At 34.8% G+C, this 18,639-nt stretch overlaps 1 protein-coding gene across 1 annotated transcript; it reads right to left on the bottom strand.

The window, feature by feature from the left end:
- Positions 1-978: 978 nt before the first annotated feature.
- Positions 979-18,121, bottom strand: LOC132554483 (ubiquitin-conjugating enzyme E2 E1-like). Its single transcript, XM_060218795.1, has 4 exons — positions 17,772-18,121; positions 10,484-10,534; positions 6,927-7,059; positions 979-3,782 (listed from the first exon to the last, which is right to left on the bottom strand). The coding sequence occupies exons 1-4, from the start codon at positions 17,912-17,914 to the stop codon at positions 3,537-3,539; spliced, it is 573 nt and encodes a 190-aa protein (XP_060074778.1). The 5' UTR covers positions 17,915-18,121; the 3' UTR covers positions 979-3,536.
- Positions 18,122-18,639: the final 518 nt, after the last annotated feature.

Raw genomic sequence — 18,639 nt, 5'->3', positions numbered from 1 at the left:
TACAAATGGCATATTGTTGTAACCTGAATTGACAGAAGGCTAGAGTGTAGATGTAAGAGCACAAATGTCCAACACTGGATGTAAGAATAATTAAGCAACTACTTGTTATTAGTTCACTTTCGAAATCAAAACCAAAAATACTGATGAATTCTGCTGCCTATTAACTATGAATTTTGTGTATACTACTTGTGTACTATATATACTGTGTATGCTGGTTGTGCGCCTTTTGTACAATCTTAAAGATATCAGGTTGTAGACAAATTTTAGACTCATAGCATCAGTTACGAGTCCTAGAAGGACGAAACAGCTGTATGATTTAGTATCACTGATGAGTCCTAGAAGGACCAAACAGCTGTATGATGTAGCATCACTGATGAGTCCTAGAAGGATGAAACAGCTGTATGATGTAGCATCACTGATGAGTCCTAGAAGGATGAAACAGCTGTATGATGCAGCATCACTGATGAGTCCTGGAAGGACGAAACAGATGTATGATGTAGTTTAAATAATTGTTTAGCTCTATTTTATCTCCCTCTTAGTTATGAAAAGGTGCTATGCACTTGTGTGTCTTTTGTACAATCTTTCAGATATCAGGTGGTAGACACTGCTGGTTGACTTGATTCCCCATAGAAAGACATAGCACCTTTCCCATAACAGTAATATCTATGGAAGGATTGACCATTAACAACGTACGAGGTGAACTGTATACCCAATAAATCATGTTGGGTCATGCAGTGGTTAAACATTTGTCTCTCAGGTAGACGTCTGGGTTTGGGTTCCCAAATGAACAAGACAAGGTAGTGGGTCATCCACTTAATAACCTTAGTGTTCCCTTCCCCAGTAAGACCCTCATATAATTCCATCCAGGCCAACAGGAGTGGTATAAACTGACTGCTTATTTTACCACTGTTGTAAAACAAGGAGAGCTTATATTTCTATTAAAGATGTTGAATTTGATAAAAGATAAAAAGAATTCACTTAAAACAAAGTTGTTCTTATTTATTACAACATTAGCATATCACAACATATCATATACAGGTGGCTTATTAACAAAAATTTGTTTAACTGTTACAAACCAATTAACGCCATTATCATCTCCTTTTTGTCCAGATATTATCATATTAGGACAAATGGAAAAGGCAGAATCTTATCAGCAGTACCAAATCTGTTCAAGCTTTGGTATGAAAACATTAACCAAGACCACTGTACATAAGTGGGTTTACTTTTACTTTTAATTTGTGCTGTTCTGGAGGTTGGAAAAAATTACAAATTGCAAAAATGGCAACCTTTAAAAATTACAAATAAGAAATATGTCTACTACATGGCTTTTATAAAAGGGATGTTCTTGTAGTGTCAAACTATTGGTAAAACAACAATTTGTAACAGTATGATTGAGAAAAGGCAGTATTTGTCTTGACTACAATGTACAACTGGAACATGAATGTAGGCTCTTATCAATACAGAGGACAAATAGCCGTAATTCTGTACCTAGTGACCCAAGAAAGATTTACATGCAATTGGATGATGTTGAACCAAGGGACATAACTCTATACATTATGTAAAAAAAGCATAAAAGTCTTCAATAAGGTCTTTAATTTTTAAAAATCAACAATACATAAGCAGTTAACTAAAGCATATTTTGTAACTTATCATTCTCCATACTAAAAAGGCAATGAAATATTAACAAGGGTAGTTTAACTTGCATGTCAGTGGATGACAAAACCTAAACGACCATTCTTTAGAACGGCTTCATCTTAAAGATGTATCCCTTGGCGTGTCATGAAAACACTTGAAAAGTGTGATATACAAACATGGTAGGATGTAAGATCTTCAGAGTTTAGATATATAAAATAAAAAAAAAGAAACGTGAAGATGCAGCAGTGTTTGATATGTAACCAGGTAGATGTTCAGTTTATAGTGTTGACAAAGTGACTATCAAAAGTTTATGTCTGAAGTGTAACCAGATCAACACTATTTGTACTATAATTCCTGCAATCTGTTTTTATCTGATTTACAACCACCTGCACATCTGATTTATTTGCACACAGTAAGGACCAGTACATTTAGTTGTACAGTACTTTTACAGGTCAGTATAGATCCTGTACTGGTCTGATAGAAGTGTAGTCACTAATGAAGTTTTAACTATACAATACAAACATCTTTTCACTAACTTTTGTTGACATCATACATATTCATTATATTTTCAACACTTTAACATATTGGTACATGAAAATACAAGTTTTTGACTCATAAAATTGAGCACTATACTTCTTGTATGGGATCTACATTTTCTTATTTCAAAGCAACTCATCTTTACACAACTCATTTCATACTTGTTGCTATAGGAACATATTCAAATCAATATACTCCACAGTTTGATTAACGACAATGTCTCACACTGTAAATACCCGTTTCTTGGAACAGTAATGATCATTCACAATCAGACATATCCATATAATCATGTCTGTATAAACAAACAGAGTTTTATCACTTTGTCCAAATTCTTGTCAATACAGTCTGCATTCAGCATAAAAGTTACACAATCTATATAACAAGTTGTCACACAAGATATCTCTAAATACAGACTTTTGATCAAATCTTTAAAAATTTCCATTTTGTAAATACACCAATCAAAAAACTTGTAGCAAGACCAATCAGATTTCTTGTAACATTCACATTTTACTCACTTTCAAATCATACTGTAGTATGTGAATATCTCATTCAGTCATGAAAACCATTCAGATAAACGATCCATCTCGCTTAATTTGACTCTCAGTTCTTGTTACAGTATGCCTAATTACTGTAAAGATTATCATTTTCTTGGGTCAAATTTTTGCCATTTTATTTCTTTCAAAAGATCGAATAATTCTTTAACGAATCAAAAATTTTGTGATCGTGATGTAAAAGTACATCTATACACACATCTCATTATTTCACAGATTATATTTTTGCAATCATGTTGAAGTACCGCAAAACAGTGAAAATATCATTCCTGCGAAAATAACTGGCTATACAGTAATAAGAAATTTCAGTGTTAAAATATCAAGTGTAGCTAAATGATATCAGTACAATAACAATGGTGTGCTTGGATTTTGTGCACTTTTCTCATTTTGTTTTTCTCATCAAAATGTATTTTGGTCTTTAGGAAATAAAAATAATGGTAATATTGTCGTTACATTGTTTTATACTTTCCATTTGAAAGATCAATGTTAATGAATTTGGTTAGTCACAGTACAAAAGCTTCATTCCTGATTTCAGCAAAGTGGCTAAACACCAGTAAATTTCAGAATCTTTAAAGAGCAAAGAAAATATCTTTTAATTCAATTTGAATTTTGTAGGTGACGTCTTAGAAATCCATGGAAAGAATTGTGAGTGCCAGTATTACAATTTGATATTAATTGAAAATACTGATAAATCAATTTAAGTGGAATGAACAGTAAACTAGACACATTACTAAATGCTTTCATATTTCTTTCAGTATTCACCAATCAAATCCATTCTGTGTACAAATATTTTAATGAATAACCAATCAATCTTCATGTTGCAAATCGCTTGGTCCACTGCACAGCTATTTTGTCATGCTCCTCACGATTGGTCAAATACTGCTGTGCAATATTCCCAACTAAAGGGTCGTGTGGATTACAGTCTGAGAGGAGGGAAGTCACTGATAGGAGTATTTTTGAGATGGTCAGTGCTGGACTCCACTGGTCCTTGAGGATGTCAAGACATATGTGGCCCTGATTGTTGATGTTACAGTGGTAGATCCGGGTACGGAAAGTCACCTGTTAAAAAATGACATCACATTCAAAATGTATCACAATTTTTCTTTGGCAATTTAGTCTTTTTGTAATGGAGTTTTCTGCCCTTGTAAGCAGGTATTATCAATTCATCATAAGTTTGAAGGAGAAAATTACGCCATTTTCTCAAAAAGTTATGACATTACTCTCAGAAACAAACAATGTAACAATCACTACCAGCTCACAAGATCAGATAACTCTGTATTACTGAAAGGCTAAACAATTATAAATATATGTATATATTTGCAACTTAAATGTGAGATATATTCCATCACATGCACAACAACCAAAATCTTCTATAGAAGATGATTACTAAAGTAAAATTTGAAGATATTTTCAATTAAATCAGTGGACTTTGTACAAAATGTTCAATTCATGGAAACAATTTAAAATACCATAAAAAGAAACTGCCAGTGGCATTGCATATTGAACCCAGAACAAAACATTACAACAGATTACAAATGGTTCATTTTGCTATCGTAAAAATCTGTGTGTAAAGTGTGTATTTTTTCACAAAAGCTTAAAGGTTTGAAGTGGGGAGAGTACAAATTATGTAAGATTTTTTGTTTTCTTTTTTCGTGGAAAAATCAAAGATTTTGCGAGGCTGCCATAATCACTGTAATATTTCCACTAATCAGAAAGCTAGGATTGGTAGTAACAGCTAGTTCCAAAGGCTTTGACCATATAAAGATTGCATTACATTTAACCTAAAAGTGAAATTACGTTTTTTTATGAATTGCAGCTTAAGTGATTTCTGGCAAATTTTTCATTGATGGTTCAGTTTTTGCTCTTCAGATGTGGAAGCCTTAATATCTATATTCTGCATACCTATAAATGCTTTATTCAATCATTGAAAATTCCTGGTAATATTCTGGCCTGTATACAATATTGTCTGACCAACATCTGAAAATGGCTCAATAAATCAGTGAAATGTGATATTCAGGCATGAATAGAGTTAGATATTGATTAAAATTTGACTGCCTTCCAATACTGATGAGCTCTTTATGGTATTTTTGTATGTGATTTATTTGTCTATTCATTTAAAGGATTTGAAATCCACTATTTCAGCCTTCAGGTCTTTCATTTGGAACTATATTCCTCGGAACATTTTCTTCAGGTTTGTAATTACAACATGTTATAAGTTCTTCCAACACTACCAGAAAAAGTTTTAAGTGTAACCAGTGTGAAGTGTACTAACAGACACAAGACGGTGAAGTACTGTAGTCAATTCAACACTGCTTTTTCAGGTGACTGGTCAGGAAGGCTATCTGGATACACTACAGTGGGCTAGTAGTAAAGAGGGACGAAGGGGGCCATAGTTCTTCACACATCTACGACCAGTTCACTGTTACCATTGTAGTAGGGTACAATTTTGTAAATTGACTTTGTAAGGTATTTTTTAATATAAGTGAGCAAGTTGCAGTCCAGTGTTGTGTGACGTAATTGTAGGTCTTATTTTATAATGTATTGTAATCCGGCTCTGTGATATGTCAAAGGGCAAATCTATTTTTTTATTGGACTGCCCAGTGGTCATTGCGCAAGGCGCGCAGTAAATTTACACTCCCATGGACTTTGAATAATGGCGGTTGGGTTTTATTGAGAGAGGCCCTTTTTCGTCCTTTGTTGTTGGGAAATTATAGTAAGTACCGATCATGTTGTATGTTGACTGCATTGTAAGTAAGTAACTTTTTACAATTATTGTAATTGCATCCTCTTGTAAAGATCGACGTCGAATTATATTTTATAGGCTCTGTTAAATTGTGAGTGAATCGATCTTTGGTAATTTGAATTTCATGTTGTTTGGAGTTCATGGTTATCTTTTACTTTATTCAGAGGAGGTGTGTTGAGATATATTTTTGATCATTATAATTGTTTCCTGAATTCTCTTGAAAGTTAACTATTTGTTATCTTTGCTAATTATTTGACATAATTTGTAGATCCACTGTTTTGTTCTGTGTCCAGCTAAACCATCATCTGCGGGTTGTGTCCCTTAAGCCCTCTTCCCTTTTTGAAGAGGTAGGTTGTTGCCTTAACGTATTGTGTATTGTAACTTATACTGTACGAGTTTCGGCTCTGTAATGTATGATAGTGACTGGGTTATTCAGTGTTTTACTTTAGTAGTATTTGTATAGTGAAGCGTGTTTGTACCGAGCACGTTAAACTGTCGTGTTCGATCTGGACGAGTTCATAACTTGTTCAGGTAGTGTGAGTTTGAGAATTGGTTTTAATGTATTGTTATATTGCTGTTATAGGGTTTAATTGGGCATCCAGAATAAACCATTTGGTAATGAACTGCCGGATCATAGTATACATAGGATTATATTACCGCAAGTATACTCCACACTGGTCATTTGTCTGATGACGATGACCATGCAGTCATTGAAAAGCCACGCTTAAACCACTGGTTGTGTTATAAGAACTTCTATTCTACTGACATTACCAACCTGAAGAAAATGTTTGAGAAATATCATCCTTGTTGTATGTGATAAGAGACATTTTACAGAGACGTTGCTGTCAGATTTTGTTCCTTCTCAATGTCACCGACCTCTAGTCATCTCATACATGGTCACAGCCTTCAGAGTCAGGACTGACAGGGTATGTCTTATCATCAGCTCTATTAAATAGTTCTCAAACCTTTATTTATCTAGATACATCCTCAATACACCAGAAATCACCTTCACTCTACATCACTGGAACAATGCAAAGTTCCATGTGTGAAACCTTTTGATGAGACAAGGCGACTTATTTGATCCTTTCATGTACATCAAATTAATCTGGGTGTCGCTCCTTTGCAATCTTTAAAGAACTGAATCAGTCTATAATTGGTCAGGGTTTTTTTATCTCCTGAAACCTACTCCAGACCAATTAAATCACTTGTCTAGTTCCTTGAATTTTGCCTTGACAGGTTCCAAAGGAGTAGAGAGTATTAAGTGATTTAGATGATGTAACTTTGAAAAATTTTTAAGTATCTGGTGATTCTAGCACTTTCTGCATTTTCAGGTCATATTAAGGTTACTATCAAGTCGACCTAATAAAATCAGGTAAGTTGGTGACAGTGCCATCTCATACAAACAGAACACAGAATGGTATCAAACACTGTTATCTTTGTGAAATTCTACAATGACATACCTTTGGGGGTTTAAATGGGTAATCTTGTGAAAAGTTAAGGTCCAAGAAAAACACACCACCCTCATATACAGAGCTCTTTGGGCCAAGAATGGTGGACACCCATTCATATAGGTTGTCTCCCTTGGGTCCAGCACTAAAAAGAAAGATGAAAATTGATGCTGCACCTCATCCATAAACAGACTCAGTAACGTCATAATCATTGACAAAGAAACATCATACTAGAACGTAAGTCTTAGTACAATTGATGGTATTTCTTGTTTGGAATTTGACCTATCAAGCCAAATTGTCTCTTTTCTTCGTACCACATAAAAATTATGCCACTTCACGACAGTGAGAAAATGTCTAAGAGTGAATATATGTACAATAAAGAAAGTGTTTCTATTCTAAAGGGTTATAGAAAAAATAAAAAATGTAATAAAAAATCATATTTCAAGACAGGCATAGAATTCTGAGATTTATCACATGTATTTCTATATTTCTAGTCTTTATACATGTACCTACAGTAAGACAGGGACTCATCATATTTTAGTTTGACCTACAGTAAGACAGGGACTCATCATTTCATCATATTTTAGTCTGACCTACAGTAAGACAGGGACTCATCATTTCATCATATTTTAGTCTGACCTACAGTAAGACAGGGACTCATCATTTCATCATATTTTAGTCTGACCTACAGTAAGACAGGGACTCATCATTTCATCATATTTTAGTCTGACTTACAGTAAGACAGGGACTCTCATCATATCTGACTTTCATCATTTCATCATATTTTAGTCTGACCTACAGTAAGACAGGGACTCATCATTTCATCATATTTTAGTCTGACCTACAGTAAGACAGGGACTCATCATTTCATCATATTTTAGTCATACAGTTCATCATTTCATCATATTTTAGTCTGACCTCAGGGACTCATCATTTCATCATATTTTAGTCGGACCTACAGTAAGACAGGGACTCATCATTTCATCATATTTTAGTCTGACTTACAGTAAGACAGGGACTCATCATTTCATCATATTTTAGTTTGACCTCCAGTAAGACAGTGTCTCATCATTTCATCATATTTTAGTCTGACCTACAGTAAGACAGGGACTCATCATTTCATCATATTTTAGTCTGACTTACAGTAAGACAGGGACTCATCATTTCATCATATTTTAGTCTGACCTACAGTAAGACAGGGACTCATCATTTCATCATATTTTAGTACCTACAGTAAGACAGGGACTCATCATTTCATCATATTTTAGTCTGACCTACAGTAAGACAGGGACTCATCATTTCATTTTTTAGTCATCATCATTTTTTTAGTCTGACCTACAGTAAGACAGGGACTCATCATTTCATCATATTTTAGTCTGACCTACAGTAAGACAGGGACTCATCATTTCATCATATTTTAGTTTGACCTACAGTAAGACAGGGACTCATCATTTCATCATATTTTAGTCTGACCTACAGTAAGACAGGGACTCATCATTTCATCATATTTTAGTCTGACCTACAGTAAGACAGGGACTCATCATTTCATCATATTTTAGTCTGACCTACAGTAAGACAGGGACTCATCATTTCATCATATTTTAGTCTGACTTACAGTAAGACAGGGACTCATCATTTCATCATATTTTAGTCTGACATACAGTAAGACAGTGAGTCATCATTTCATCATCATATTTTAGTCTGACCTACAGTAAGACAGGGACTCATCATTTCATCATATTTTAGTCTGACCTACAGTAAGACAGGGACTCATCATTTCATCATATTTTAGTCTGACCTACAGTAAGACAGGGACTCATCATTTCATCATATTTTAGTCTGACCTACAGTAAGACAGGGACTCTCATCAGATTTTAGTTTGTGCTAAAGTAAGACAGGGACTCATCATTTCATCATATTTTAGTCTGACCTACAGTAAGACAGGGACTCATCATTTCATCATATTTTAGTCTGACCTACAGTAAGACAGGGACTCATCATTTCATCATATTTTAGTCTGACTTACAGTAAGACAGGGACTCATCATTTCATCATATTTTAGTCTGACCTACAGTAAGACAGGGACTCATCATTTCATCATATTTTAGTCTGACCTACAGTAAGACAGGGACTCATCATTTCATCATATTTTAGTCTGACCTACAGTAAGACAGGGACAGGGACATCATTTCATCATATTTTAGTCTGACCTACAGTAAGACAGGGACTCATCATTTCATCATATTTTAGTCTGACCTACAGTAAGACAGGGACTCATCATTTCATCATATTTTAGTCTGACCTACAGTAAGACAGGGACTCATCATTTCATCATATTTTAGTCTGACCTACAGTAAGACAGTGTCTCATCATATTTTAGTTTGACCTACAGTAAGACCTACAGTAAGACAGGGACTCATCATTTCATCATATTTTAGTCTGACCTACAGTAAGACAGGGACTCATCATTTCATCATATTTTAGTCTGACCTACAGTAAGACAGGGACTCATCATATTTTAGTCTGACCTACAGTAAGACAGGGACTCATCATTTCATCATATTTTAGTCTGACCTACAGTAAGACAGTGTCTCATCATTTCATCATATTTTAGTCTGACCTACAGTAAGACAGGGACTCATCATTTCATCATATTTTAGTCTGACCTACAGTAAGACAGGGACTCATCATTTCATCATATTTTAGTCTGACCTACAGTAAGACAGGGACTCATCATTTCATCATATTTTAGTCTGACCTACAGTAAGACAGGGACTCATCATTTCATCATATTCGTTAGTCTGACCTACAGTAAGACAGTGTCTCATCATTTCATCATATCATATTTTAGTCTGACCTACAGTAAGACAGGGACTCATCATTTCATCATATTTTAGTCTGACATACAGTAAGACAGGGACTCATCATATTTTAGTCTGACCTACAGTAAGACAGGGACTCATCATTTCATCATATTTTAGTCTGACCTACAGTAAGACAGGGACTCATCATTTCATCATATTAGTCTGACCTACAGTAAGACAGGGTTTCATCATTTCATCATATTTTAGTCAGTAAGACAGGGACTCATCATTTCATTATTTCTGACCTACAGTAAGACAGTGTTTCAGTCTGACCTACAGTAAGACAGTGTTTCATCATTTCATCATATTTTAGTTTGACCTACAGTAAGACAGGGACTCATCATTTCATCATATTTTAGTCGGACCTACAGTAAGACAGGGACTCATCATTTCATCATATTTTAGTCTGACAGTAAGACAGTGACTCATCATTTCATCATATTTTAGTCTGACCTACAGTAAGACAGGGACTCATCATTTCATCATATTTTAGTCTGACCTACAGTAAGACAGTGTTTCATCATTTCATCATATTTTAGTCTGACTTACAGTAAGACAGGGACTCATCATTTCATCATATTTTAGTCTGACATTTCTAATTCTACCTTCCACATGACAGGGACCCATCACTCCTTCACATTTCTAGTACTATTCTTACCTACAACAGGACAGGAATTCATCATTTCATCACATTTCTAGACTTACCTGCAATTAGGTGGAGGATCTAGTGTGATCTCTGCGAGTTCCTTTTGTAACCTGTAAAGGTAACAGAGTAAAATCTGAGATACAGGACCCTTATAAAAGTAATTATAAAATTTCTGCCTAAACTGCTATAAATAATGCCACATATTCTTTTTCTCTTATTATTACATTGTAATTATATTACTTTCAAATCTAATATTAAAATTTAAATCAGCTCTAATCTTATTTGAAATGATCATCCATAAGCAGTTAACCACAAACCACAGGAACTTGGCACCAATTCCTGATCCACACTCAATATTGGAACCTTATAACTGATAATTATATACCAGTACATTCATTCTGAATTATAATTTTTCTTTTTTTTCTGTCAGGTTTTCAAACATCTTTTATATCAACCTAATAAACTATTTTTAATAATTTGTAAGTGTCAAGGGCATTAATTAGAGATAATATGGAAAAGGTTTAACAGGATAAGAGAATGTAAATGATGGGGTGGTCAGTTGGCACAGTGTTTACGCCTCCACTTCTACCTATAACTAACTGTCTGGAGTTAGATGTGAAAAGATATGGGGTCACATGCTCGACCATGCAAGTTTTCCCCGGGTACTCTGGTTTCTCCCCTTAATAAGACCCCTCATGTGCTTCCATCCAGGCAAACATGTTTAATATAAGTTAGAAAAACTTATTTCACAATTGTTGTCAAATAAATAAAGTTTATAAAATGATGTAAATTGTTAATCATCATCACATGTGGTTATGTACCTCACTGTATCCCATCTTAACTAATGACCTCAATTAACACTGCATCAAAGTTTCAGAAAGAATGCAAAGAGAACTAAAGTGACTTGCTTTAATTAGGTAAAAATAATCAGTGTATGGTGTTTCTACCCTTGAGGTAAGAATTTGACTTCAGAACCTCAGCAAAGTTCCAGATCAGACCCAACACCCTCTGTTAGAATTGCTTTCACAATTAGTAAAGGGAAGCAACTCCTGGACAATTATGCAAAAGATACACAATAGAACAGCAGATTTTACACAAAATTTAGAATCAACATCACTAAAGGTGTCAAGCTAACGCTGTTCTTCTCATGAAAGTACTGTAGGTTCCATAATCTCCCTAAAGTTTTATTTTAAATAACAGTAATATTGTTATCCTTGTCTATACTATGTTTAGAATGATGATTTGATAGTCTATAACAGAATATTGATATAAATTATAATAAGTTGGATATGAACAGTGTGATCCCACCAGTTTAATCCCAGGATTGTTCGCTGATAGAACATGAGTAGGAAACGTTACATACATCTTGAGTTACCATTCATAGTTCTAGTCATAGGACTATTATCTATAACGTCACAATGAACAGTATAAAAAATACCACATTTAGAGTGCTTTAGGGGTATATTGTAAACAACAATTTGTCCTGAAGAAGCCAAAATGTTCGGGCAAAACCAGTAAATGTAAATATTAAAGATATTAAACTGAAGATCCTAAGTTTGTTGCGAATGACCACATCCATTGAATTTAGAATAAGATAATAATTAAGAATTAAACAGTAAGATGATCCACATGATTCCACACTGATAGTATTAGTAAGCAAAAAGATTTTAAATTGTCTATGAACTATAGATGATCCACATGATTCCACACTGATAGTATTAGTAAGCAAAAAGATTTTAAATTGTCTATAATAAATTGTTTTCTATTTCTGTATATACTGCCTTCATATAAAATCAATTTGCCTCTGGCCTCATACTCTAGTGGATTGCTACAAATCTATCAGTTTAATGCTGATCTAGAATTCCTACCATGCTACAGAAGTCTGTACAGATTTAACAGAAGTATGAAGCTATAAGCTTAAAGGCATATGGGTATATGAAATATGAATGAATTTCAACAATGATGATATTGGACAAGTAAGGGTGAGTAAAACCATCACAATAGTCGATAAATCACAATAAATTTCAATATGCGTCTTACCATTAAGTGGTTGGTTTCAGTATCATACTATGTTTCAATAATTTTCTACAACTGTCTGCGGGATTCATCTGCAGAATTTTAAATAATTTGCAGCGATTTTTTTTCTAATCTGAATTCAGCTTGTTTGATATGTTTTTAATCTTATAAGGTGTTGATGCAACAAAATTGCAATATTGTTCCTAATTAAAACAGATTCCAGAAGGATGTTGGTATCAACCATCACATCATCTTTCTTGACTCTATATGTAAGATGGATCACTTCTAATCTTTTCTTTTTATTGCTTTCTAATTCTTTGTTGTATTGGCAGATGAATATATCATACAGCTATATCACAACATCAGGGAAACTGACAAATGAAATCTGAGATATCACTGTTTCAGCAGGGAAACTGACAAATGAAATCTGAGATATCAATGTTTCACCAGGGAAACTGACAAATGAAATCTGAGATATCACTGTTTCACCAGGGAAACTGACAAATGAAATCTGAGATATCACTGTTTCACCAGGGAAACTGACAAATGAAATCTGAGATATCACTGTTTCAGCAGGGAAACTGACAAATGAAATCTGAGATATCACTGTTTCACCAGGGAAACTGACAAATGAAATCTGAGATATCACTGTTTCACCAAGGAAACTGACAATGAAATCTGAGATATCACTGTTTCACCAGGGAAACTGACAAATGAAATCTGAGATATCACTGTTTCAGCAGGGAAACTGACAAATGAAATCTGAGATATCACTGTTTCACCAAGGAAACTGACAATGAAATCTGAGATATCACTGTTTCACCAAGGAAACTGACAATGAAATCTGAAATATCACTGTTTCACCAGGGAAACTGACAAATGAAATCTGAAATATCACTGTTTCACCAAGGAAACTGACAAATGAAATCTGAGATATCACTGTTTCACCAGGGAAACTGACAATGAAATCTGAAATATCACTGTTTCACCAGGGAAACTGACAAATGAAATCTGAGATATCACTGTTTCACCAGGGAAACTGACAAATGAAATCTGAGATATCACTGTTTCACCAGGGAAACTGACAAATGAAATCTGAGATATCACTGTTTCACCAAGGAAACTGACAATGAAATCTGAGATATCACTGTTTCAGCAGGGAAACTGACAAATGAAATCTGAGATATCACTGTTTCACCAGGGAAACTGACAAATGAAATCTGAGATATCACTGTTTCACCAGGGAAACTGACAAATGAAATCTGAGATATCACTGTTTCACCAGGGAAACTGACAAATGAAATCTGAGATATCACTGTTTCACCAGGGAAACTGACAAATGAAATCTGAGATATCACTGTTTCACCAGGGAAACTGACAAATGAAATCTGAGATATCACTGTTTCACCAAGGAAACTGACAAATGAAATCTGAGATATCACTGTTTCACCAGGGAAACTGACAAATGAAATCTGAGATATCACTGTTTCACCAGGGAAACTGACAAATGAAATCTGAGATATCACTGTTTCAGCAGGGAAACTGACAAATGAAATCTGAGATATCACTGTTTCAGCAGGGAAACTGACAAATGAAATCTGAAATATCACTGTTTCACCAGGGAAACTGACAAATGAAATCTGAGATATCACTGTTTCACCAGGGAAACTGACAAATGAAATCTGAGATATCACTGTTTCACCAGGGAAACTGACAAATGAAATCTGAGATATCACTGTTTCACCAGGGAAACTGACAAATGAAATCTGAGATATCACTGTTTCAGCAGGGAAACTGACAAATGAAATCTGAGATATCAATGTTTCACCTGGGAAACTGAAAAATGAAATCTGAGATATCACTGTTTCAGCAGGGAAACTGAAAAATGAAATCTGAGATATCACTGTTTCAGCAGGGAAACTGACAAATGAAATCTGGGACACTGTTGTGTCACCTGAGAAACTGATGAATGAAAAAATACACATCATTGTTTTACCTTGGAAACTGACAAGTGAAATCTGGGACATCCTCTTGTCACCAGAGAAAGTGTCGAATGAAATAATACACATCATTGTTTTACCTTGGAAACTGACAAGTGAAATCTGGGACACTGTCGTGTCACCTGAGAAACTGACAAATGAAATCTGAGACATCATACTTTCACCAGGGACACTGACAAATAAAATCATACACATCATTGTTTTACCTGAGAAACTAACAAGTTAAATCTGAGACAACAGTGTTTTACCAGGAAAATTAACAAACAAAGCCCTAGAAGGAGAGATGTCTTTCCATCGATCCCAAATATAGACACTGATAAACTCGGGACAAAGGTGAGCTTACATACAATCCAGTTCTTCTCAATAACAGCGATAACAATTATTGTTTACAGATGAAACACTAACAAAGGGTGATTTTAATAATCCACTATCTAATGATGGTAAGCATAATCAACGACAGACATATACCATAGCTTTGTCTGAAAGAAGAGTCGAAACACATAAATATTTATGAGAAATTAAATTAAAGAAAAATCAAATTAAACTAAAATGCTTCATTAAAATTACAACATCAGGGCTCTCGATCTGCCAGATTTGGGGCCGAATATGCAAAATAGTATTTTTTTCCCAATTTAGACCCCAAGTTTACCAAATTCTAAGAAAAACACTGTTATTTTTCCCAATTCTAAGGGCCACGGGCCCCAGTCCAAAAATGGGGTGTGAGAGCCCTGAACATTAAAATAACAATTAATTTAAAAAGTAAATTCACCTCCTAACATGTCTACTAAAAACTATCTCTTGGTGTTGAGGTTTAAAACTTCCATGTAATGGATAGGGTTATTATATATAATTACTATTCAGTACATCAGGTTTCCTATATCAGATATTACCGGTATACATATTTTTTAATTCACATTTAACCTGTGCATTTCCTGCTTATTTTGGTATCTGTGTTACATTTCAAACCTTCAGCTTAATGGTTATGAACCTGTTTTGTGGTAGATATGTCTAATAAAGGAAACATGTTCTGCGTTTATATGTATACTCACTTCCCATACATAAAGTGATCATTTTATTATGTTTGAATGTTAATGCAAATGCTGAAAAGGACATCTTATCAGCATTTCTTAACTAAAAAACCAGTTTGAACTTTAAAAACAAGTTTTGCAAGCTCTTTATTTTAACATCCAAATCAAATCTTTTTAAGCATGTTTTCCCATCCAAAATGTATCATACTTACATATATAATATGTATGTGTAATACAAAATGTATTGTTGACTGTGTGTGATACAAAATGTATTGTTGACTGTGTGTGATACAAATGTATTGTTGACTGTGTGTAATATTGTTGACTGTGTGTAATACAAATGTATTGTTGATAGTGTGTAATACAAAATGTATTGTTGATAGTGTGTAATACAAATGTATTGTTGATAGTGTGTAATACAAATGTATTGTTGATAGTGTGTAATACAAAATGTATTGTTGATTGTGTGTAATACAAATGTATTATTGACTGTGTGTAATACGAATGTATTATTGATTGTGACAGTGTAATCAAACACTACCTTACCAAGAAGCAGTTTTAAGTGTCATTGACAAGTACTAAAGGAGGCAGAATGCTAAGACACCAAAAAAAGTGAAATGGACAAAGAACAAACCTCCCCTTTCTAGTTCCCAGTGACTTACTACCTCCCCTTTCTAGTTCCCAGCGACTTACTACCTCCCCTTCCTAGTTCCCAGCGACTTACCACCTCCGATTCCTAGTTCCCAGCAACTTACTACCTCCCCTTTCTAGTTCCCAGCGACTTACTACCTCCCCTTCCTAGTTCCCAGTGACTTACTACCTCCCCTTCCTAGTTCCCAGCGACTTACTACCTCCCCTTCCTAGTTCCCAGCGACTTACTACCTCCCCTTCCTAGTTCCCAGCGAGTTACCTCCTCCCCTTCCTAGTTCCCAGTGAGTTACTTACAGGTGTGCACAACCTTAAGACTAGAGTGTCAAGCAGTAGAGCCAACAGTACATATACAGTTGTCTTTAATACTGTACATGTACAGCTGATACTATTTTAACAAGAATAGAAATCTTAAGCACTGAACTTCCACTAATGACAGAAATGTTTCCTGTTTTATCTGTTTAAAGGGACTCTGCTATCCCACAGGGTGACTGTTACTGGCAAACCGTACAGAAAGAAATATAATTGTGTTACAGGAAATAATAGTTCATATATTCCCATAGTAATGTAATACTTCACTGTGAGAATTCCCTGACTCCCTATATTCAAGGAAACTTACATTTGACCTCCGCAATAGACTTGGATATTTAGCAATCTGCACACAATTTATGTTAACTTTACGCCCTGAGAATAGTCCATATCATCCTAACATTTGAATGTTTCATATCAACTTTTTTTAAAATAAAATTCTTAACCGCAGATCAATATTATAAGAAAGCTTGGTTGATAAAACGTCTGAATCATTTGAAACACAAGAGAACTACATGTATCCAATTTAAATATCTATTCTACATTCAAACATTTAAAATAGCAGGCTCTGTTGCCAGGTGGTTTCATCGTGAATTGGGTATACATATATGTAGTGATAATGATGTTATTCTCACAACAATGCTACTATTTTCAAATGACCTTGTCTAGATATATATACCCCATTGTTATACTACATAAGTATACAGCATCGTAACTGGACCACCCACATATCTGATTTCGACAGTGAATTTGGCACAGTTATAGGTCACAGAGGTTATAAGTTATACCAATATGGTCAGAAGGAAATAGCGTCTACAACTGGAATATAACTGACAAAACCACAGGTGCTTGTGTTTCACTCCATTAACTGAATGTATAGAAAGACTTTCTCAAGATAATCTTCTTGTAATTTCAGACACAGCGGATTTTAATTTTTCGTGATCTTGTTTATTCTACAGTGACCAGACCTAAACCCAACAGTATCAATTGACACATCACTTGTTATCTGTGATTATATTCAGTTACGTTTACACAATGAGCGGACCCTGTTAAGTTGGAATGTCGATTGTCCCCTTTATATGGCCTCATGCATTAGTGGCAAATATTTCCGACATATTTTCTTGTAAATCCTAAATATTTAATCAAACTTGCTCACGGCAACATAAAAACTAATGTTGATAGAACAAATCGATATAAATAATTAAACCAAAAACAAAACTCTTTTCAAGTAGTGGCCCGTTAAAGCTTATATGCAAATGAGATATATACTACAAGAGGCTCCCACGGGGTTACAATACCATTTCACTTTACAACGTATTACTCTAGTTAGGCTTATACTGTATTACCTTTTGGCACTTGAGCTGTGGTTTTTGGTTTGTTTCGAAGTCTTGGAATCTTTGACAGATGGAGCAGAGGTACGTCTCTGACCGGACACTGTCGCTGGTGAAAGGACGGGTTGTGTGCTAGCGTTAGCACTTGACGAAGCCATAATAGTAACTCCCAAGGTTTCTCTGTATCTCTCTCTCTTCTTCAATCGACAAGTGCGAATCTTCCTTGATTCGAAGTTCACACTTTCCTACGACAGGACAGACACTTATCAAGAATCCATCGATTTAGTGTTTCGGTTCTTCTGAGGAGTCCTGTCAGTAATTACAGTAAGCGATTGTTATAAGTGATATGCCCGTCTTACTGTACGGTCATCTGTTCCCATTCATGCGTGAAGATTTTTTTTCGCGGAGTACGATAGTTATAGTTTGTTTCAAATTTTATAACTCAGTCGCTATTGTGTTACTAGTTGGTCCAAAGATATGCAAGCTTGATAACACCACAACAATAAAATGATTGAAGGTATCACTTTCAGATACTTTACTATATCCTTATCACATGAAAATGTTTTGGACGAAAATTATTACAATAGTGAACGATCGATTGGGACGAAAACATTGAATATTGTGATTAAACAGAAGAATACCGAAGTATTCAAGGCAATTATTTGCGGGTGAAACTAACAATGTGAACACGACCATGCTTTGTGTCGATGTCTTACGATCCAAGTGTGACAGTTTAATGAACAATGAACAGTGATAATATCTACTGCAAGTTTAGACTTCCTGTACAATGCTTGTTAATGACGTTTAGACATGTACAGCTTTCTGACGCGTACTTGGTGCAAGGAATTCACAGATTTTTGTTTTTGGTTTTCTTTTGGATCGG

This window comes from Ylistrum balloti, unplaced genomic scaffold, assembly GCF_031769215.1.
Source record: "Ylistrum balloti isolate Yb309-2 unplaced genomic scaffold, AGI_CSIRO_Ybal_v1 Utg370410, whole genome shotgun sequence".
NCBI lineage: Eukaryota > Metazoa > Mollusca > Bivalvia > Pectinida > Pectinidae > Ylistrum > Ylistrum balloti.
Note: the sequence above shows the minus strand (reverse complement) of the source record. Positions and strands in the feature narration are given on the sequence as shown.